The 23832-nt window shown below is 42.4% G+C and overlaps 1 protein-coding gene across 1 annotated transcript in view; it reads left to right on the top strand.

Moving 5' to 3' along the window:
• Nucleotides 1–23832, top strand: part of dnah9l (dynein, axonemal, heavy polypeptide 9 like) — a 393205-nt gene that overhangs the window by 158844 nt on the left and 210529 nt on the right. The window contains exons 25-29 of the mRNA XM_041200867.1: nucleotides 3820–3993; nucleotides 6088–6290; nucleotides 10446–10613; nucleotides 12470–12572; nucleotides 22740–22979. Coding sequence (XP_041056801.1) covers nucleotides 3820–3993; nucleotides 6088–6290; nucleotides 10446–10613; nucleotides 12470–12572; nucleotides 22740–22979 — 888 coding nt within the window. The remainder of the gene's footprint in view (nucleotides 1–3819; nucleotides 3994–6087; nucleotides 6291–10445; nucleotides 10614–12469; nucleotides 12573–22739; nucleotides 22980–23832) is intronic.

The following is a 23832-nucleotide window of genomic DNA, read 5'->3' as shown; positions in this document are numbered from 1 at the left end:
CCTGCACGTGGTGGTGTCTGCTGCTCTAGTCCCTCTAGATGGTGGAGGCCATGGATTAGGAAGGTGCTGTCGGAGGAGACTTGGTGAGCTGCTGTAGTGCATAGTTCAGCCATTGTGCTAAGGTGGTAGAGGGAGTGAATGTTTCTGGTGGTGGATTGTGGCTCATCAAGCGGGCTGCTTTGCCCTGGATGGTCGAGCTTCTTGATTGTTGTTGAAGCTGCACTGATTCAGGCAAATGGAAAGTATTCCATCACAGCCATGATTTGTACCTTATGGTTGGTGGGTAGACAGGAGGGCCATAAAATCCTGACCTCAATGTGCACAGATTAGACCTGGTAGGCGCAGGCCTGAACTTTGTGGATTCATTTGAATAGCCACCTTTTGGAAAGGTGAGTTATCCCTTTGGATATGGTCCCAGGATACCTTTGGGGGTGGTCAGGTGCCCCTTGGGAGAGGTCAAGTGCCCTTTGGAATTGCTGAACAAAGGAATATATATGCACAAAAAGGGCATAAACTTATTAGAATTGTGAAGCTCTTTAAATCTGTCAAAAACAACTGTCAAAAGTGTCAAGATGAACTGTCAAAGAGAGCTATCAAGCTGTCAAAGCAGTTGAAACTCCTGGAAAAAATTGTCTGGAGTGTTCTAAAAAAAGGATTGTTTGCTATTTCACTCTGTCTGTTGATATAAACCTTAAGGCGACCAATACTGAATTAGTGCTGCGTGACTGATTTCACAACAGTCCATATCACAGTAGGCTGCCTGCCAATTCACAGTTTGGTTAACAGCTCCAAATGGTTGAAGGGCTCTTTGAAGTGGGACTATGAATTCCAATGCTTGTTTTTATAAGGGATTATGCAATTGAATGAAATATTTGTTGTTATAAGGGATGGTGTAGTTGAAGGGATTTAAACATAGTAAATGGGATTTTAAGAATGAAAATGTTGTTTTAAAACATTAAGGACAGGATTTTCCCCTCGGCGATTTGGGGATGGGGCCCGCTCGCCGACGGGAAAATGACGCAGGATAACATCAGGAGGAAGCTCCGACGTCATCCCAGTCCCTTTAAATTTTCAGGAAGGCGGGCAGACAGTGAAATCAGCTGTTTGCTCGCCGACCTGTCAATAGCCAATTAAGGCCGTTGACAGGCTACTTAAGATTATTAAAGGCCCTGTCCGTCCAACCTTAAGGCTGGCGGGCAGGCCAGGAGCCCCAGCGGGCTCCTGATTGATTATACATGAAACCTCATCCACTGGTGGGATGAGGTTCCATGTCCATTTTTTAAAAGTTGCATAAAGTTAATGTCTTTCTTATTAACATGTCCCATCTCGTGTGACATTGTCACATGAGGGGGACATGTTAATAATTTTAATATTTTTCTATTTTTGGAGTTTTTTTACCTCTCAGTAATCTCCCTGAGACAGCACTTAGACTCAGGGAGCAGTGCACTCTTTCGCGCACATGCGTGAAAGAGTGCACTTTGACAGATGGGGAATCCCTCCACCTCCCCCCCCCCACCACCACCACACCCCCCCGTCAGGCGCTTCCCGTCAGGCAGGCCACTGGGCAGGCCTTAATTGGCCCGCCCACTTAAAATGGCGGCAAGCCCCATTTCGGTGGCAGGGGTCGGTTGTCCGCCCGCCACCGAGCCGGTGGGGCCCACACGCCCACCAAGGGCAAAATTCTGCCCTGAGTCTGCAATAGACACTTGGGTCTGAATCTGGCGTTCTGAGGTCAGGCACACGCCCAGCCCGAGCACATGTAAAAAGATGTCAGGCGTGCGTCCCAAAGTTATCTCGCAAACTTGCAATATTGAGGTCGGTGGGCATGTGCAGGAATTGGAGCAGCACCCACCGACAATTAAAGGGCCAATTAAGGTAATTAAAAAACTATTGACTGTGATTTTAAGTTGCCCGTGCGATTTATAGCTCGTTGCATGGGCAAAATGGGTTGGCAGAATTCATGTTTTAATAATTTCCTCATCCAAAGACAGGATGAAATCTCCATTAGGATACAAAATAGAAAGAAATATCTGGGGACAGCATTTTTATAAGGTCTGCTTTCAGGTGCTTGATTGTGCTGCATGGACATTTTTTGCAACATTTTTGTGCTTTCTTTTATAATTTGGAGGTCTGCAGCTCCCTGAGGCAGCTGTCTGCCTTCAGCGAGCTTAGTGGAAGTGCTCAACAGCACCCACGGGTGCCCGCCCTCTTCCCGCCCCCAAATACAGTGCTGAGCCTTTTTCAGGGCGTGTTTCACTAATCAACAGCCAGCCAGTGTGAAATCGCAGTCGGGGCTCATTTCACATCCGCTCCTGGGCTGCTAATTGCACGCGCCCAACAAGCGCAAAATTCGGACCTTGGAAATTTATTTTATTTAACCTTAGCATGAGTCCTGAGGACTGCCCATGGTGGCCAATGGGTGAGTTGGCATGATAGGTGTAAGGACAAATGGTGGTGGGAGAAGGGCATTGGTTGGCATGGAGGGCATGAAGGGCCATGGGACTGGGGAGAGGGGCATAGGTGGGCATGGAGAGTATGAGTGTCCATGGGGGGCAGGTGAGGGCATGAAGTGGCATGGTTTGACATGGATAGGGCATGAGGATTGCATGAGGGTATTGAGGGGTGAGGGCTGTCTTACGTTTTTCTGTTTTTTATTAAACTTCAACACAGTGCCGGAGCACCAAGGCAAGCCATCTGCCTGGCCTGCCTCTGCACTCAGCATCCCCCACACTCATTCCGGGATTACTCGGCCCCACCCCATCCCGGTAGAAAAATCTTACCTTCTGGGCCACTTTCCCCGGGTTGGGTTTGCAGAGCTGGGAAATGTCCCAACTCTCTACTCCCAACCTGGGAGCAAAAATCCAGGCCGAGGTGAGTTACTCGCTGCAGAATTCCTAGCTTCAGACCTGCTCTTGTAACCGCCATATGTATATGGCTGATCCAGTTCAATTTCTGGTCAATGGTAACCCCCTGGCTGCTGTTAGTAGGGAATTCAGCAATGGTAATGCTATTGATATCAAGAGGAAATTATTAGATTCTCTTTTGTCAGAAATGTCATTGCCTGGCACTTGTGTTACTTGCCACTTGTCAGCCCAAACCCAAATGTTGTCCAGATCTTTCTCTACTAAACATTGTGCAATCATCAGCAAACATCCCTACTTCTGGCCTTATGATGGAGAGAAGGTTAATGATGAAGCAGTTGAGGATGGTTGGGCCTAGGAAGCTACCCTGAGGAACTCCTGAAGTGATGCCCTAGGACTGAGATATATGACTCCAAACAGTGGAGTGTTTTCCCTTGATTCCCTTTGCCTTCAATTTTGTTAAGGTTCCTTAATGTCATATATTCGATCAAATGCTGCCTTTATGTCAATGTCAGTCACTTTCACCTTACTGCGTTATAATCAGTAGTTGTTGGACACAATCATCAATAGACAGCAGTGACCATTAAATATTCAGTTTATGTTCATATACTGACTAATATTTTTTAAGGTAATATTCTTTAAATAGCTCCATCAGGAGTTTAGCATTACTATTATGTGTATGATTGATTTACGCATGTCACTTATTGTTACCATTTTCAATTTTTTTAAAGTTATTTCAAAAAGTAGTTCTTATGTTGGTTAAAGTTATATATATATGTAATATAGGGTCACAAAAATTAAAGCACAGAAGGAACCCTTTAGGTCCATTACACCTGTGCCAATCAAGATTTATATTGTGGGGAAGAAAAACATATTAGTTTAGTTTAACATCCAATTGTCTCTATCAGCAGTATCGCTATTATATAATTGGCTAAATTGTGGCTGTTTCTTTAACTAGCTAATTGATTACCGTGGCAAATTTAGTAGATGGTGGACCAAAGAAATGAGAACCATCAAATTCCCATCCCAAGGGACAGTCTTTGATTATTATGTTGACTCTGATACTAAGAAGTTTACTCCGTGGACAGAGAAAATCCCAAATTTTGAAATGGAACCAGATGCCCCTTTACAGGTAGGTTCTATCAGAACAAATGGAATAGTAGGTTTGAAAATGAAAAGACGTCCATACAGAATAAAATATTTATTTAGTTGTTTCAAATAGGAATTAAGTACTGTATAACTGGCTTTTAGCCAACTAAATGACAGCTTATTACATGTTGCTTTTCTTTGGGGTAGGACATAGAATTCAGCAGAACAAAGTACAGTTACATAAAAAGTCAAGGTTGATGGTGACTGGAATGGGCATTGATATGGTCCTTTCAAATCCCAGTTGTACATTTAAATTTTAATGTTTCCATCATTTGTTCCTAAGTGTGAATTAACAGCCTTGATCTTTCTCTTAGGTTTCTTTTCTGAGAAAGGACTCAAATTTAATTCAACACTGGAGATTTACTGCTTTTCTATATTCCACCAGGCAGAATCAATAATGTGACTGAAGTGAAGAAGATAAAAATTTATGGTATCTTGCAATTTAATGGTTGAAAAGATGCAATTTGAGAGATCATAAATTGTGAAGGAGTTTATGCTCCATTGCCTCTGATTCACTGCTTGCTGTTAGAACTTGATTTGTGACTGTCCATGATGTGTGATTAATGATGTGATCAATGCTTACCTCTGTGCAAGGCTTCAATGCTAATGCTCTTCATTAGAATAAATAAAAGGCAGCAATTTAAGAAAAAACTTTAAAATATAAAATAGCAGTTCTTTCCATTACAGATTAGTTTTTTTAGCTACTGCCTTCAGAATGTCCACCCACATTGCATTACTCATTTTTTTGAACTTTACAGAAACTTGTGTTGCTTCAACTAGCCTTTATAACCATCATGACAGAGAGCCAGGCTGCATGGCAAGAGGCAGGCTGCAATGTTGGTGTTAGGACAATATCCAACAACCATTGATTATATTTAATTGGACAAAAATAAATTAAATTGAAGCAGTTTTGAAATAGCTGACAGACAAACTGTAAATTACTAGATAAACTTCACAGAAAATTATGATATTTTGTCCAATCAGACATTATTGACAGAAGCATCCAATTTTGAACCCAGCTCTTTCGGTACAATTTTTTAATGTCTTTTTATTCTGTAAATTAAAGATAGAAAATTTTCCATTTAAACCTGTCCTGCTTGAAACATACATTGCAAAGAATAATCTTCAAAAGGTATTTTATCACCATGGAAATCGTTTTTTGGATTTTCAGGGTTTTGTGTTTAATGTACAATATCCACTCCCAGCCCCAGCCCCAGCCCCAGGCCCAGGCCATCACCCTCACTGCATTATCCAACAAATATTCAGAAATGCAGCAACACTTTTATTTTGATTTTTAAAGAAGCTTTATAGCTTATTCACGTATTTAAAATGGTAAAAAGATGTCTCATTTTATTAAAATCCACCACAATTACCCTTCTTTGTATAGAACGATCTGATATACCTTGACCTCTAAGGTAACATTTTTTTTACAGTTCCTGCATTCACAAAGAATTCATAAAAGACCCTCTTAGAACTTACTTGTCACCCTACCTATTGAGTACTGACTAATACCTTTTAAAAACTAATCTGTTTTCAAAGTTCTTAATGGAAATAATTTGGGGATTTGGAGTTGAGAAATCAGCCTGCTAAAGCCCACCTCTAAGTTTATGGGCTCAAAATCCACGGAAGACTGGTGAAAGTAATCTAGGCTGATACTCCACTGCAGCACTCAGGAAAGGATGCAATGCCTGAGGTGCCACCTTTTGGGAGGTGTTAAATTGAGACACCGCTAGTTCCAGGTGGATGTAAAAGATCCCATCCCACTATTTATAGAGAAGTAGAGAACTTTCCTGGAATCTTGAGCTAAGACTAACCAAATGATTAGCTGATCATTTATCTCATTTATCTCATATGGGACTGTGCATGCAAATTGTTTTTTTTGCTCACAAAGCAGTACTTGTTAAAAAATAGCTGCAGTGCTTTGGGACATTTTAAGGAAATGAAAAATGCTTTGTAAATGCAAGAGATTTCTTAATCGATAGGAAATGTATTCTGTTGCAAGAACTCTTTTATTCAGTAACACTTTATAGTAACATCACTGCACCATTTCAGATGTATGTTTTTCTTCTTTAAATAGGATGTGCTAGTTCATACTCAAGAAACTGTTGCTCTGAAATATTTTATTGATTTACTGGTGGAAAAGGGAATACCAGTGATGTTAGTTGGAAATGCAGGGGTAGGAAAGACTGTTCTTGTATTAGAAGAAATTTCAAAGTTAACCGAAGATTATATTATAACTAAAGTTCCTTTCAACTACTATACAACATCAGCCATGCTTCAGCATAAGTACTTTCTGTCTCCCATTTATTTCAAAGATAATTCTATCAAATAGTCATAATAACAAAATATATTTCTAGCTGTGTTATATTATTGATTTGAATTCTTTAATAATAGTGACAGAGCACACAAGACTAAGATCAATTATTGCTAGTTTTCCTATGCGACCTGGAATTAATTTGCATTATTGTCTGGCTATTATTCACATCCCAGAACAAGGCAGAGAGGCATGTGTAGCTTTGGAGTTTTTGATATGCATGATTTGATTGTAGCCATTGTACATGAATGGGTGTCCATCTGGCATGTTATTCAAAGTATTTTGAACACATCAATGAAACTGGTCATCTCATTCAATTTTAAAACTTTGTTGGGTAGTAATTCTTGATTGTCAGCTGTATTTGAGGCGAAAATGTGAATCAGGCTTGTGACTAGGGTTGGAACAAAGCTTCTTTGTAGTCCTTTTGATGGACAACTCTGTGGCCAGGGGAGGTTCCCAATTATAGCGTTATATTGGCCTATCTACCTCCTCGCTCTGTCTTCACCCAGCAGAGGGATTGGGATAGTTTGATTCCATGATTGTGTTCTGTCACATAACAACTAAAGAACCATTTTCAAGATTCCAGCTTTGAAAGAAAACTCAGAGGAACTACATCTATAGATTTTAAGTATGTATCCTGAAAAATAGCAAACCTTGCAAGTCCATTTTCATAACTTTCTGCTGAATATTGTTCATTAATCTGTAATATGTTACTTTATAACATTAGTCTCCTCCTGATAAGACTGAATATTCAATTCACCAACCAATAACGAGAATTAACTGATGACTTGGGATGCAGTGTTCCTTTAACAACCACTGTCTGTGACCTTCTTGATCAAGAATTCTCAGTTGATATTCTTTGGAAACAGATTAATTAATGATGGAAATTAATTATTTTATTATAAAGAAAGATTGTACAAATTAGCATTGATTCCTCTTCTGCTTGCATGTCTTCCCAAATCTTCATCCCAGACATAGTTGTCAGAGACAACTGTCAATCAAGAATCATTACCGCACCATGTTAATCACCTAAAAGCGTCTACGTTTGAGTGAGGCGGCCAGTTTCATGACTGAATACTTTAAATGACCTGCCTCAATTCATGTGCCATAACCACATCCTGACCATGAATATTAATGACCTCTAGCGTTACACATGCCTCTGCATGAGCTACTCATATTAAAACAGGCAGTAATTAGTTCCAAGTTTCAGAAAACAACTATCAATAATTGATCTTAACTCTGCCTGTAGAGTAACTATCAATGAGCAATTAAAATTCTAATTCAAAAATACATTTTTGTCACAGTCATGTATCTTGAATGGCAATGTGATTTGATTATAATGCTACACAGAATTCTAACTATGGGAAACTATGCCTCATATTTACTGCTACATTCCCTTCCCTGCCAATTTTGCTTCAAAGACTGGGATGGGCCATCTATGACACATTACACGTCTTCAGAAAACAATGTCACAGGTGGTAACTTCAGAATGAAGGGGCTTGCATGGCCTGTGGAACCAAAGTTTAGCTCATGCTTTGACATGTAGGAACATTGTGATTATGCATGATGGTCACCAGTTCTTCCTTTCGCTTTGGCTCAGCTCCATTCCTCTCATTATGGCTGAAACTGAGGACTAATGTGACATTTACTACTCACTATCCAGAAGAATGTCACCAGGGCTTGAAAATGCAGCTATGAGGAGAGATTGGATGGGCTGGAGTTGTTTTCCTTAGAACAGAGGAGGCTCAGGGGTGACCGAATTGAGGTGTAGAAAATTATGAGGGGCCTAGATAGGGTAGACAGGAAAGATCTGTTTCCCCTTGCCGAGGGGTCAGTTACCAGGGAGCATAGAATTAAAGTGATTGGTAGAAGGATTAGAGAGGACAAGGAAAAATATTTTTCACCCAGAGGGTGGTGGGCATCTGGAATTCACTGCATAAGTTGGTGGTTGAGGCTGAATTGTTCAACTCATTTAAAAGGGACCTGGATCTGCATCTGAAGTCTTGTAACCTGCAAGGCTACAGACCAGGTGCTGGAAAGTGGGATTAAAATGAGCGACTAGTTTCTTTTTTTCTCTTTTTGGCCGGTGCAGACATGATGCACTGAATGGCCTCTTTCTGCATTGCACTCTTCTATGGGCAGAAATTTTTGCTCGGCGGGCGGACACACATCTGACCTGCTCAAGCGTGAAATGACGCGTATTGACGTTGGCCAAGCGTGCTGACGTCAACCGCAGTCACGTGATAGTTCGGTCGGCGGGTGCACACTGGAGTCGGCAGCGCATCTGGCGACAATTAAAAGGCTGTTAAGGCCATTAAGTAATCAATTAACCTAAATCTTTTGCTGCCCATCCAACCTAACGGTTGGCGGGCAGGCAAAAAGGCCAAGCGGCCTTTGCATTTTTTTGGAAACCTCATCCGCAGGCGGGATGAAGTTTCCAAGAGGAAATAAAAATAAAGTAAAAGTTTTACATTTGAATTAATAGCATGTCCCTGCTCATGTGACTGTCACATGAGGCAGCTCTGTGCCTCAGGGAGGTATGAAGCGTTCACTTGTGTGCATGTGTGAAGTTCGTGCTCGGCCGGCTTGCACTTCCTCCCCTCCCTCCCGCATAGGCAGTGCTGATGCTCGTGTTTCACACTGGGCAGGCCGTAATTGGGCGGGCTAGCGTGAAATCGCGGTGCGGGCGGTGCTGATTACGGATGGCAGTCAGCTTCCCAACCGTCCCTGCCCACCACTGCTGAGCCAGCCCGCCAAGGGCAAAAATACTGCCCTATGGTTCTAAACCTAAGTACGAGTGCCAGCAGAGACAGGAATTCAGATTCAGATCTTTTATTCATAGCTGATTGCATTAAAACAATGCATCAGCTCGAGGAGAATTTTCGGCTCAGCAAGCAGGGGCGGGGCCCGCTCGCCAAGGCATAAAATGACGCGGGGCGATGTCGGGCATGCGTCCCAACATCATCGCACATCATTTAGATTTTCAGTTCGGCAGGCACACAGCCATCAAAGGCCTGTTATGGCCATTAATTAACTAATTAAACCTATTGAGAAAGCTGCACCTCCAACCTTAAGGTTGGTGGGCAGGTGAAGAGCCCAGGCAGCCTTCGCATTTTTCATGGAACCTCATCCACAGGCAGGATGAGGTTTCATGAAGGGTTTATAAATTAAATAAAGTTTTTCATTAAAGTTCATTGACATGTCCTAGCTCATGTGACACTGTCACATGAGGGGACATGTCTTAAATTTTTTTTTCTTTATTAAAATTTTTCAAACTTAAAACTTGATTTCTGCGCTGTCCCCCAGGGGCGAGCGCGGACCCAATCAGGTTCACACCGCCATTTCACGTGGGCGAGCCAATTATGGCCCATCCAGCATGATGAGAACCCGGAAGCGCTGTGCGCTCCCTGTGCGGGCGGTGGGGGGGATTCCCTGAGTCGGGAGTGCAGAAATCTCCCTGAGGCACAGAGGTGTCTCAGGGAGATAAGTTTTAAGTTTGAAAAATTTTAATAAAGAAGAAAAGAAATTTTAAGACATGTCCCCTCATGTGACAGTGTCGCATGAGCTGGAATATGTCAATGAACTTTAATGAAAAACTTTATTTAATTTATAAGCCCTTCATGAAACCTCATCCCGCCCGTGGATGAGGTTCCATGAAAAATGCAAAGGCTGTCTGGGCTCTTCGCCTGTCCACCAACCTTAAGGTTAGACGGGCAGCTTTCTTGATAGCTTTAATCAGTTAATTAATGGCCTTAACAGGCCTTTGACAGTTCGGCGGGCACGTAGGGCCGAACTGAAAATCTAAATGACGTGCGGTGACGTCAAAATGCATGCCTGACGTCACCCCGCGTCATTTTACACCTTGGTGAGTGGGCCCAGCCCCTGCTCATTGAGCCTAAGATTCTCCCCATGATCTAAAAATCCCACTGTAATTTTATAATGATTCAATTTCTATAGCTATCAGAAAACGGTTTCTCTATCTCGTAGCTGTAAAATGTTCCTATAATTAAATTTGCTTTATTTTTTAGTAGTAATACAAATTATGTTGTGTATATTAAAACGTTCTCCAAGTTCAACAACCATATAGCAATCATTGTCGTGTAACTATTTCTTAATATCACAGGAGTTCTTGAGAAACCTTTAGAAAAAAAAGCTGGGAGAAATTATGCTCCTGCAGGGACAAAAAGGCTGATATATTTTATTGATGACCTTAACATGCCTGAAGTAGATGCCTATGGTACTGTCCAACCACATACTCTAATCAGACAACATCTAGATTACAGCCATTGGTAAGTCTTTTCTGTTAGAGTAAGTGTGTTATTTTCGGTGCTGTCTAATGCCGTCAGTGTTAGGAAGGAAAAAAATCATGCATGAACTAAAAAAAGATACCTTAAAATAACCAAACTAAGTATTTCATACAGAGCATAAGATTTGCATGCAGACTGTTTGGGTAAAGCAGTGTGTTATGCCAATAGCATTTTCTGTTTCAAGCAATTCAGACATCAATTTATAATATAGCTTATTTTTAACCAAGACTGTTAGAGAATGGAGCTAATGTTCCTGCTGATAATACTATTTTGCATGGGCTAACCAAGTACACAGTTGCAAGAGTGGTCTCACAGACAGGGTAATGGGGTAAACTGAACTTCTTTATTTTTCTTGCTGTCTGTCCATAAGCAGAGGTGTTTTAAATTTTGAAATAAGCTGTGGTGTGTTTCCCCAAACCCTCTGTTTGGTGAAGCCAATTTTAAAGTGAGTCGCAGCAAACTCTCTTTAGGGTTAAATCAGAAATATTGTTTATTTACACATAGAAACCTGGAGGATGGTCATTGCAACTACATGCAGGCACATATACACACAAGAAGGAGATGGGAAAGAAAATAATTTTACAACTAGGAGTAACTTATAACAAAAGAAAGCTAAAGATATGGCTATTAATTCACATGAGTGTCAGAGTCTGTTGAGGGTTCCTTCATGTAGGAGTTAAAGTTCAGGCAGGTGCAGCAAGCTGAAAGCAGGAATTGCAGAGTTCCTTTAAAGTTGGTGATGATTCGGCAAGATGATGTTGGTATCCAGAGACTTGGTCTGCTTTACAGATGATGGCAGGAATCTTCAAGAGAACCAGGCTTTGAGGAAGTTTAGACTTGAGGCAGGCTTTGTTGTCAGCCGGGAGTCTTGCTTTGGTGTTGACAGGCTGGGAGTCCAGGAATGTAACATTAAAACTTCTCAAAGGCCAGAGGGGGAGCTTAAGTCATGTGATGTTGCCCATCATTGAGTCATTTTCGTGGTAACAATCCGTTTCTATGCCTTTGGTGAAAATCCATTGTTCACCTTAAGAGATAGATGATGGTTATTAGTGCCTCCGCAGGTATAATGAGTTTCAGTGGCTCTCTGTTTGTTGTAAGTCCAGGCTAGGGAAACAGACCACCTAATGGGTCCACACAATGATAGATGTGGGATTCCACAAGGATGAGGGTTGAGCTTTGTCCTGTAATTACTGTTGGAAGTTTCCAGAACTGTAATCAACTTGCAATTCATGTGACCTGTAGCAGCCATGTTTCTGGTCCAGCAAAGTTAATTTTTAAATATTAAAATGTAAGGTTTGATTTAAACAGGTTATGATCCCTATCATGTCTTATGGACATGACAGTGGGCAAGAATTCAAATAATTGGCATTAAGAAATGAGATCATTTTTAGATCCAGAATTTGCTTTTGGCAAACAATATTCACAAGGCTGACAGATTGTCATTTGTAAAGTGATCTTGCCTTATTGAATGCTGTGATGTGACTGAAAATATTGAACCACTTCCAAGCGCGGCTGGATTACTAACTCCCTAAGGTTTTAAAACAAGTGAACAAATTGTTAGCTGTTTCACAATTCCAAAAATGAGTTTTTTACAATTGTAATCCAATTGGCCAACTTCTGTAGGGTGTAATTAAAGAATTCATGTTAAAAGTCACCAGAGACTTGAATGAACCTGTCATGTTAACTCCAAGAAGTTAGAAAAAAACACAATACTAAATAGTGAATAAATATTGAATAAGGAATACTAAAGAAAAATAATAAACAGTTAAGAGGGAAATGTTGGGAAAATCTTCTTTAAGATGTTAACAGTCGATTGCCTCATTTGTTTTCATCAATAGGTATGACAGACAAAAGTTAGCTCTGAAAGAGATTCATAATTGCCAATACATCACTTGTATGAATCCTGCTGCTGGCAGTTTTTTTATAAATATGCGTCTTCAGGTAAGAACATTATTGTTTTTAAGAACACTTCTGCTCCAATCAGAGCATAAGAAAAAGCGAGGACAAGGGAGAAGGTGATTTTGCCTTTTGCAGCCTATCCCTTGAGTATTCTGATGAATCCGGTCTAACATCCAGCTGATATTAGGCTTCTTCCATTGGTGATGCAATTGCAACAACTTTGTTTTTTAATCAGGTAACTTGTCTGCCAGACTATTCCAAACAATGGGCACCTTATCAACAAAGAGCTTTCTTCTGATCTATGTATCAGTTGCAGTTTTCATTAATTTAAATGTAAGCACACTGGTCCACCTGGCTTGAAGTATTTTTTTATTTTCACCTATAAATTGGTTGTGTTTGCTGGAGGCCAATCATCTCAGCCCCATGACATCGCTGCAGGAGTTCAAATGAAAAGTGTCCTGGCATCAACCATCATCAGCTGCTTCATCAATGACCTTCCCACCATGATAAGGTCAGTGTTTACTGCTGATTGCAGTGTTCAGATAATGAAGTAGCCTGTCCTATGTGCAGCTAGACCTGGACAACATTCAGGCTTGGGCTAATATGTGGCAAGGAACACTGGCACTGCACAAGACCTTTTTATACATTCCTGGGGTGTGGACCTCGCTGGCTGAGCCAGCATTTATTGCCCATCCCTAGTTATCCTTGAGAAGGTGGTGGTGAGCTGCCTTCTTGAACGGCTGTAGTCCATGTGCTGTTAGGGAGAGAGTTCCAGGATTTTGACCCAGCGACAGTGAAGGAATGGTGACATATTTTCAAGTCAGGATGGTGAGTGACTTGGAGGGGAACTTCCAGGTGGTGATGTTTCCATCTATCTGTTGCCCTTGTCCTTCTAGATGGTAGTGGTCGTGAGTTTGGAAGGTGCTGTCGAAGGAGCCTTGGTGAATTCCTGCAGTGCATCTTGTAGATGGTACACACTGCTGCTACTGTGCATCAGTGGTGGAGGGAGTGAATGTATGTGGATGTGGTGCCAATCAAGCAGACTGCTTTGTCCTGGACAGTGTCAAGCTTCTTGAGTGTTGTTGGAGCTGCACTCATCCAGGCAAGTGGGGAGTATTCCATCACACTCCTGACTTGTGCTATGTAGATAGTGGACAGGCTTTGGGGAGTCAGGAGGTAAGTTACTTGTCACACAATTCCTAGACTCTGACCTGCTCTTGTAGCCATATTTATATGGCTAGTCCAGTTCAGTTTCTGGTCAATGGTAACCTCCAGGATGTTGATAGTGGGGAATTCAGTGATGGTAATGCCATTGAACGTCAAGAGGCGATGGTTGGATTCTCTCTTGTTGGAGATGGTCATTGCCTGGCACTTGCATGGCATGAATGCTACTTGCCCCTTGTCAGCCCAAGCCTGGACATTGTCCAGGTCTTGCTGCATTTGGATATGGACTACTTCAGTATCTGAGGAGTCATGAATGGTGCTGAACATTGTGCAATCATCAGTGAACATCCCCACTTCTGACCCTATGATGGAAGGAAGGTCATTGATGAAGCAGCTGAAGATGGTGCTGACAAGTGCCAGGTAATGATCACCACCAACAAGAGAGAAGCTAACCACATTCTCTTGACATTGAGCAGCATCACCATTGCTGAATCCGACACCATCAACTCTCCTGGGAGTTACCATTAAAAAGAAACTTAACTGGACCAGCCATATAAATATTGTGACTACAAGAGCAGGTCAGAGAGTGGGAATTCTGTACAAGTAACTCACCAAAGCCTTCTAGTACAAAACAACCCAATTAATTCACATCACGCTCACTGCCTTAAACATTCATTCGTCCACCACAAATGCACAGTGGCAGCAGTGTGTACCATCTAAGAGATTCACTGCAGCAACTCACCAAGTCTCCTTTAACGGAAAATTCCAAACCTGCAACCTCTACCGCCTAGAAAAACAAGGGCAAGCAAACACAAAGGAACACCACTGCCAGCTAGTTCCCCTCCAAGTCGCACAGCATCCTGACTTGAAAATCTACATTCAGCTGTTGCTGGGTCAAAACTCTGGTACTCTCTCCTGAACAATACTGTGGATGTACCCTACACCACATGGACTGAAGCAGTTTAAGAAGGTAGCTCACCATTACCTTGTCAAGGACAATTACAGATGAACAATAAAAATGCTGGCCTTGCCCGTGATTTCCACATCTCTTGAGCAAATAAATAAAAAACAACTTTTTTTCTTTTATGGGATCTGAATATCACTGGCAAGGCCATCATTTGTTGTCCATCCCTAATTGCCTTTAAATGATGTGGCTTGCTGAGCCATTTCAGAGGGCAGCAAAGATTGCTCTGGGTCCATGTATGCCAGAGTGCACAGGGATGACAGATTTCCTTCCTAAAAGACATTAGTGTTTTTACAACAATCAGCAATATTTTTCACAGTCACTATTACTGAGGTTAACTTTATGTTCCAGATTTAATAATTGAACTTTAAATTCCACCAGCAATGAGGTGATTTGAACCCACGTACCTAGAGCATTAGCTAGGGCCTTTAGATTACTAGTCTAGTGATATTACCACTATACCACCACCTCTCCAATCACCTTTTAGTATCTATACCTCCCAACAGGCTTCCTGCTCCTTGAACTTTTTCTGTCTGCACTGGTGAGCATTAACTTTTGCAATCTTTCTTCACAGTTCCTTTTTTATAGTTGGGATCAGTTTAGTAGTTTACTTCTTTGCACCCTCTCCAGTATGTGTCTTCCTTTTGCATTGTAGAGACCAAACTTGCATATAACCATGGTCTGACTAGCATGTTATAAAGCCTCAGAGGACTCACTCATTCCTTGAACCCTGATACTCTACTTGCTCTGAGGTTGAACACTATTGTTTTCTTTTGGACAAATTATGATCGTACAGTACTTGGCACCTTTTCTAGTATTTGCTACCTACTACATAATTTTTGTTTTGCTTTTGGACAGCTGACACTTCATATTCTCCACAATGAAATAATTAAAGATATATGAAAATAATTTAATTTCATTAAGCAGCATTACCCTAGTGCTATATGACTTTTTTCTACTAACTTACAGGATGTGAGCATCGCTGGCTGGGCCAGCATTTATTGCCCATCCCTAATTGCTCTTGAGAAGGTGGTGGTGAGCTGCCTTCTTGAACTGCTCCCGTCCATGTGGTGTAGGTACATCCACAGTGCTGTTAGGAAGGGAGCTCCAGGATTTTGACCCAGCGACAATGAAGGAACAGCAATGTATTTCCAAGTCAGGATAGTGAGTGACTTGGAGGGGAACTTCCAGGTGGTGGTGTCCCCAAGTTTCTGCTGATCTTGTCCTTCTAGATGGTAGCGGTCGTGGGATTGGAAGGTGTTGTACTGCCTGCGCAGCCTGATGCTGATAACCACAAATTACCTGAAGCAAGGTAGGCAAAGAAACCTCGGAGTCCCGAGTGAAGTGCAGCTCAGCAAGTGCACATCATTTATGTTTAGTTGTGAAACACGTCGACGTGCTTAGATGATCCAGCCTGGGGGATGATTCCAGCAAGCTGGGCTTATAATGATATGCAGATATATTACAATGAAGTTCCCACCATGTGGTGGTGGGAAACATCACCTGCCATTGACGGGCAAAGCAGACAATCGCAAATTGGTTTCATGACATTGTGAAACTGATGTTTGGCCTTCTTGCCATATTGTCCGCTCCAGCTGTAAAACACGCCCGCCACTGACAGGCAGGGAAAATTCCGCCCTTGGGATGGGCAATAAATGCTGACTTAGCCAGCGACACCCATATCCCATGAATGAATAAAAAGTCTGTCAAACTGCAGGGTACATATAAGACCCACTACCTGTTTCTGCGACTAAGTTTGACGCTCCCCTAACCATGCAAGGAGTTTCCCATGCTGCCACCCCTGTGGGCTCATACTTTTAGAGATGCCTGCTGACACATTTGCAGGACCATATGATAGTGCCCCTCATACTCTCCATGCCAAGCTATAACTTTCCAGCCACTCACTATGGCCTCCATACCCTCCATGTCAGTCTATGATACTTCTATGCCCATTCACCCACTCTGTACAGAACCAATGAATGGATATCTAAGTTATTTTGTTGCCTCTTCATCACAGACACCTTTAACTGTTCTCCTCAGTGAATTCAGCTAGCAATCACTTAATCTGAGAATTTGGATTGCCAAGTTTCATAACATTGAAGGGTAGGCTCTCAGTAGTGGGTAAATTGAAAATTGTTCATACTTTGGCCCACTCACATAACAGACGGCACAATGTCGAACAAGTCAGGCTGGATTTTCATCCAACAGGTGGGTAGCGGGAGCTGGGAGATTTCCCGGCTCAGACTGCTCAACTTGGGAGAAGGTGCTTGCAAACATGGGATTTTCATTCCAGTGGGTGGGTGATCATAGGAATTAGGCCTTTTGCCCCTGGAATTGGTTCGGAGGCAGTCACAGGGGCAGCCAGTGCCAAGGCGGGATGTTTAAAAGGCCCATCTAGGTGCTGGTTATAATAATGACAGCAAAACAAAGAACAGGCTCTAGCCTTCACAACCCCTCACCCTCCTCATCCTCCCCCTGCTCCATCCATGTTGACTCATGCCCCATCCACTCCTCATGGCCCTTCATGTCCTCCATGCCAAACTATGCCCTCCCACCTACATCCCCATGCTCCTCATACCCACTATGTTAGCTATGCCCCTCCACCCCTCCCCATGACCCCCATACCCTTCATGCCAATCTATGGTATTTCCATGTTCATTCTCTCACTATACCCTCTGTACAGAACCAGTGAACCCTATAGCAACAATAGGATATGTGAAGAAGCTTCAAAAGATCATTCATTCATAACTTTCTATTTAAAAATCTGTTTTTACTACAGACCTATAAAAGTGTCAATCATCCAGACCCTTTAAAGTATCAATAGCAGAAACTGCATGCACTTGACATCTCTTAATCTTGTTTAAACAGATATTGTATAATTGACAGAACAGATCAGAGACCAAGTGCTGTCAATCCAGCAATGCTTTCCCTAGGGTGCAGCTGCTTCAACAGACTAATGAAAGTTTGGGCTCTCAACCAAGAATGCATAATGAGGCTTGGCTGAGAGCCCAGACACCCATTAGTCTGAAACAGTTATATAATAGTAATTTTTTTTAATGAATGAATGACTTTTTAAAAAAGTTTCTTCACACATGCTATTGTTACTATACGGTTCAGTGTTTCTGTACTGATTGTATACTAGGTGAGTGGTCATGGAGGTGTCATAGGTTGGAATGGAGGATATGAGCAGCCATTGGAGGTGGGTTGAGTGCCATTGGTTGACATGGAGAATATGAGGAGCCATGGGGGGCTGGGAGAAGGGGCATAGATTGGCATGGAGGGGCAATGGAACTATGTGGGAGGGGGGCATAGGTTGGCAAGGCAGCATGGATAAGACCTTATGAACTTACCTTTCATAAGTTTCCTCATCCAGACTATGATTCACGACAACTCTGAGGGGCTGTAAACCATGCATCCTTGAAAAGCTGGTCAGACTCCATGAAAATTGCAGAGGGCTAGGAGATGCTTATCCCCACAATGGGGCTGGCCAGCCCACACCCTTATCCCATGCTAGTGATGATTGGAGGTGCTGGGAATGGGGCTGGGAATCCTGGAAATGGGTCCTGGCCACCTTTTTAAAAGGTTCATGGAGTATCCCCAATTCCACAAAAATCTAGCGCATCATTTTTTTACATTGCTCACAAGTGATCCCTGTGTAATGTTGCTAATCTCCAAAAATCCCTTTCCAACTGAAGTTGCAGGATGGGATCACAAATTACTGCATACATCATACTTTACAAATTTTCAATCAGCATTTCCTCTTCATTTAAGCATGGATGTGTTGGTTGCTTTACTCAAATGAATCACACTTTTCCCTTGACCCAGGATCTGAATAAGCCAGTGATTCTTATCTCAATTTAAAGTGTCAGGACTATCACAAATAGACAATGCAAACAATCATACCCAATACTTAAGAGATCCTGCTACTATTCCCTTAGAATGTACAGATCTTATCCTGTGTACTTCGGACAACTGATTTGTAAGTGCCAAATTAGCTCCTTGGATAAGACAATTAATGCCTTTATTCAATCCAATGTATTGTCACCAAATTGCCACCCTGATCGGTGGCAGAATGCTGTCACTACAAATGATTCTGAAACCACTGAGATCCACATAAAGAGGATCTTTTTGGTCCCAATCTCAAATACATAGCAGTCTTTAACCTGAAGGTCGTTCAAACTTGTCTCCTCAGAAGAGGTATCTAACACTAAGAGAAGGGGCATTTTTGCAAATGAATGTTAAAAAAAATTCCACCCACTTTTATCCTAAAGATTATCACAACAGTTTCTCTCTGGAATATAACAAACAATATCTGTGGGGATACATGTAAACTTTCTGACTGTCGACTGTGAATTCACAAAGACTATGGCCAGGATTTTCCCCTTGGCGATTTGGGGGCGGGGCCCACTCGTCAAGGGGAAAATGATGCGGGATGACGTAGGGGGAAACCCCCAACGTCACCCCGGTCCCTATAAATCTTCAGGAAGGCAGGCAGACAGTGAAATCAGCTGTCCGCCCGCCAACCTGTCAATGGTCAATTAAGGCCATTAACAGGCTAATTCACCTTGTTAAAGACCTGCCCATCCAACCTTAAGGCTGGCGGGCAGGCCAGGAGCCCCAGCGGGCTCCAGGTTATTCATGAAACTTCATCCACTGGCAGGATGAAGTTTCATGTCCATTTTTAATAAATGTAATAAACATTATGTGTTTCTTATTAACATGTCCCATCTCATGTGACATTGTCACATGAGGGGGACATGTTAATAATTTTAATATTTCTCTATTTTTTGACAGGTAACAGATTGTTACCTGTCAGTGAACTCTCTGAGACAGCACCTGGTCTCAGGGAGCAGTGCGCTCCTGTCAGGAATGCTGCTGGGTGGGCCTTAATTGGCCCGCCCACTCAAAATGGCGGCCGGCCCCATTTTGGCGGTGGAGTTCGGCTGCCTGCCCACCGCCAAGCTGGTGGGGCCCGCCCGCCATCCGAGGGCAAAATTCTGCCCTTTAAATTATACTCTGATTCTGAGGAAACATTATAGATAACATTCACATTGCAGACTTTATTCTTCTATTGTTCTGTAAATGGTTTTGTGTTTAGTAGACCTCAGTGCTTGGGCCCCAACTATTCATGATGTATATAAATGACTTGGATGAGTAAACCAAATGCAATATTTCCAAGTTTGCTGATGACACAAAACTGAGTGGGGTTGTGATTTGTGAGGAGGATGCAAGAAGGCTTCAGGGCTATTTAGACAAGTTGTGTGTGTGGGCAAACTCATGACAGATGCAGTATAACCTGGATAAATGCGAAGTTATACATTTCAGTGCGAAAAACAGAAAGGCCGAGTGTTACTTAAATGGTGAAATATTGGGAAATGTGGATGTACAAAGAGATCTGGGTGTAACTCTTTTAGAGTTAAAACTAAATTAACAAAATTGGGATAAATCAGGCACAGCCCTAATTCAGGTCAGCTCTAAAACCAAGAACAAAGTTTAAAGGAAACTTACAAACTTTAAACCAAAATGTGATTAAAGGGGTCGATAAAGCACGCCAGTCCCCGCGGTGCCCACCGAGCACGGAAGGCCTCGAGAGTGCCGGCTGACACCGCGTGCTCCCTCTCTAGGGATACGCGGCCGCGAACGTAGCCGCGGAAGAGGGACAAACAATCAGGCGGGTCTCCCCCGTCGATCGCCCGCTGCCTGGACCTGTTAATGGCCAACTTGGCCAGGCCCAGGAGCAGGTTCACGAGGAGGTCCTCCTCCTTCCCGACCCCCTTCCGCACCGGGTGTGAGATCTGGGTGTACTTGTACACCATTCAATAAGCAGCATACCAACAGTAAACAGGCAGGTGCAGCAAGCAATTAGGAAGGTAAATGATATGTTGGCCTTCATTGCAAGAGGATTTGAGTTCAGGAGTAGGGATGTCTTACTGCAATTATATAGGGCCTTGGTGAGACCACAGCTGGAGTATTGCATTTTGGTCTCCCTACCCAAGAAAGGATATACTTGCCATAGAGGAAATGCAGCGAAGGTTCACTAGGCTGATACCAGGGATGTCAGGACTGTCGTATGAGGAGAAATTGGTTCGACTGGGCCTGTGTTCACTAGAGCTTAGAAGAATGAGAGGGGATCTAATTGAAACGTATAAAATTCTAACAGGGCTAGACAGACTAGATGCAGCGAGGATGTTTCCCCTGGTTGGGGAGTCTGGAACCAGGGGACCACAGTCTCAGGATACAGGCAGGGCATGTAGGACTGAGATGAGGAAAAATATCTTCACTCAGAGGATGGCCAAGCTGTGGAATTCTCTACCATAGAAGGCTGTGGAGGCCGGGCCACTGAGTATATTCAAGAAAGAAATTGATACATTTTTGGATATTAGGGACATCAAGGGGTATGGAGAGAAAGCAGGAATATGGCATTGAGATAAAGGATCAGCATATTAAATGGCAGAGCAGGCTCGAAGGGCTAAATGGCCTACTCCTGCTCCTAGTTTCTATGTTTCAATGTTTACACAAGAATCCAACCTCAAACCCGAGAATGTGAATCCAAACACTTGGACATAGTTGGTTGATATTTATTCATTCAAGGTTCCAGCTAAATATTATTGCTTTACATCAGGTACAGCGGACAGGTTTTGTGAGGAAGGGAAACATTTCAGGAGCAATGGACAAAGAACAGGGGAATAGGATTAAAAGCAAAATACTGCAGATGCTGGAAACCTGAGACAAAAACAAAAAATGCTGGAAAATCTCAGTAGGTCTGGCAGCATCTGTGGAGAGAGAAACAGAGTTAACATTTCGAGGCCATATGACTCTTCTTCAGAGCGTCTTCAGTGGAATGGAATTAATTGGAAAGATCTTTTAAAGAGCTAGCACAAGGACAATGGGCTGAATGGTGTCCTTCTGCATTGTTTCAGGCAGTTTCACCAAACTTCTGTATCTGGAGAGAAGGTATTAATAATTGTAGTAACTACCTTATGGCCAGAATCTTCGGGCCCCGCTTGCCAACACGTAAAATGACGCATGGTGGTGTTGGGCATGCATCCCAATGCACGTCGGGCGTGCATCATTCTGATTTTCAGTTCGACGGGCACACACCAGAGTCAGCTGCACGCCTGCTGAACTGTCAAAGGCCTATTAAGGCCATTTAAATATCAATTGAAATACTTAATGGAGCTGCCCGTCCAACCTTAAGACTGACGGGCAGGTGAAGAGCCCAGGCGGCCTTCGCATTTATCATGAAACCTCATCCATAGGCGGGATGAGGTTTCATGAAGTGTTTATAAATTGAATGAAAGTTTTTACTGAAGTTCATTGACATGTCCCAGCTCATGTGACACTGTTACATGAGGGAACATGTCTTAAAAATGTTTCTTTTCTCTATTAAAATTTTTAAAAATCAAATTAATTGCCTCAGGGAGATTTCTACGCTCCTTTGCATGCATACACAAAGGGCAGGCCCTGACTCCCCCCTCCTGCACAGGGAGCGCTCAGCGCTTCTGGGTGTGTGTACACTGGGCGGGCCTTAATTGGCCCACCCATGTAAAATGGCAGCGTGCAGCCAATCGCGGGTGGCGATTGGCTGTGTGCCCGCCCGCACCCACTCCCGCCCAACATCCCCCCCCCGCCCCCAATGGGGAGAAAATTCTCCCCTATGATTGTAAAGGTTTCTTTCAAGACAAAGTGGAGATATTGCTAAATTCTCCCATGAAACACCAACAAAGTTTCTACCCCCAACCTCCCGATAACCATCAGGACAGAAACCACTAAACAGAACCTACACAACTGGATGCATTTGCCATAATAGAAAACTTCAAAAGTTTATAATTGCATTCACCACCTCCATACCTTTTTAATACTAATTCCCTGTAAATCAGCTGCTTATTCAATCATCATGAATTGTTCAGCATGGGGAAAATTTGAAAAAGTTCTCAAATAATGGAACCAGTTAAATCAGATTCATGAGTACTTGAAATCAGAAATTGTTATCTTCTGCAATGGGCTGCATTTATTTTGTAAACTGCGTTTATGAAGTTTTGTAATCTTGGCTTTTGATTTCATGTTTTTCTGTTTTGCAGAGACATTTCTCTGTTTTTGCAGTCAATTTCCCTGGACCGGATGCATTGGCCACAATATACAGCAACATTCTTAATGCTCATTTTCAAGAATACAGTTTCAGTTACAGCGTAATGAAAATTGTTAATACTGTCATTCAGGCGGCTATCTGTCTTCATCAGAAAATGACTCAGAACTTCCTGCCTACAGCAATAAGGTTCCATTACATTTTTAACCTACGAGATCTGTCCAGTATTTTCCAGGTATATTTACTGGCTTAATATTGTTAACTGTTACAATGATTCATGAAACTGAATGTGACTAGATGCCAATAATGTCCTTACAAATAACTTTTTAACATAAATCTCTTTAATGCAAATATTTTAAAACAAATTTATTTACTTGCACAGTTTATGATTGAATGTGACATTCTTAATACATTTCACATTTCCAGTGGATATATTTTAGCCCTTACTATTTGTGCATTAGTTATACAATTTTATTAATAAAGATACATGACTAATGTTAGTACTCAAGTCACTGTTTAGGTTATGCAAGGTGACTACACTTCAAAAGTACTTAAGTTTGAGGCATCCAGTGGTCATGAAAAGCGCTATATAAATGCAAGTTTTCTTTTAATAATTATTTACCATGGTACTATTTACAACTATCATATAATAAAGATTAATTATTAAGTGCAAAACTCTGAAATCACACTGTTACAAATTATGTCGTTAATTGTTTACAAAAGAGATTGGAGTTAGTAAGTTCTAATTTTTTGCTGCAGTATTTGCTGGGACGGTAATTGAGGGGTTGGGGTCTAGTTGGGGGTTGTGGGGATAGTAGGAGTTGAGGGTTTTAATCGGATAGTCGGGGAGGTGGTCGGGGTTGGGGTGTAGTTGGGTGGTCAGGAGGGTAATTGGGATGTTGGGGTGTAGTCGGGGGTTAGTGGGGTAGTCAGGTCGTGGGGGCAGTCAGGTGGTCGGGGGCCTAGTCGGGGGTCCATTTGGGAGTCGGGGGTTCAATACTATAGTTACCCAGGAGTTAGAACTGGTTTTTATTCTTCTAGCTTTTCCTGAGTAATTATTCACGTAAGTAAGTCGGAACCATCTGAAG

The sequence above is a fragment of the Carcharodon carcharias genome, chromosome 12 (assembly GCF_017639515.1).
Source record: "Carcharodon carcharias isolate sCarCar2 chromosome 12, sCarCar2.pri, whole genome shotgun sequence".
Taxonomy (NCBI): Eukaryota; Metazoa; Chordata; class Chondrichthyes; order Lamniformes; family Lamnidae; genus Carcharodon; species Carcharodon carcharias.
The sequence above is the reverse complement of the archived record's forward strand: the minus strand, read 5'-3'. Positions and strand labels throughout refer to the sequence as shown.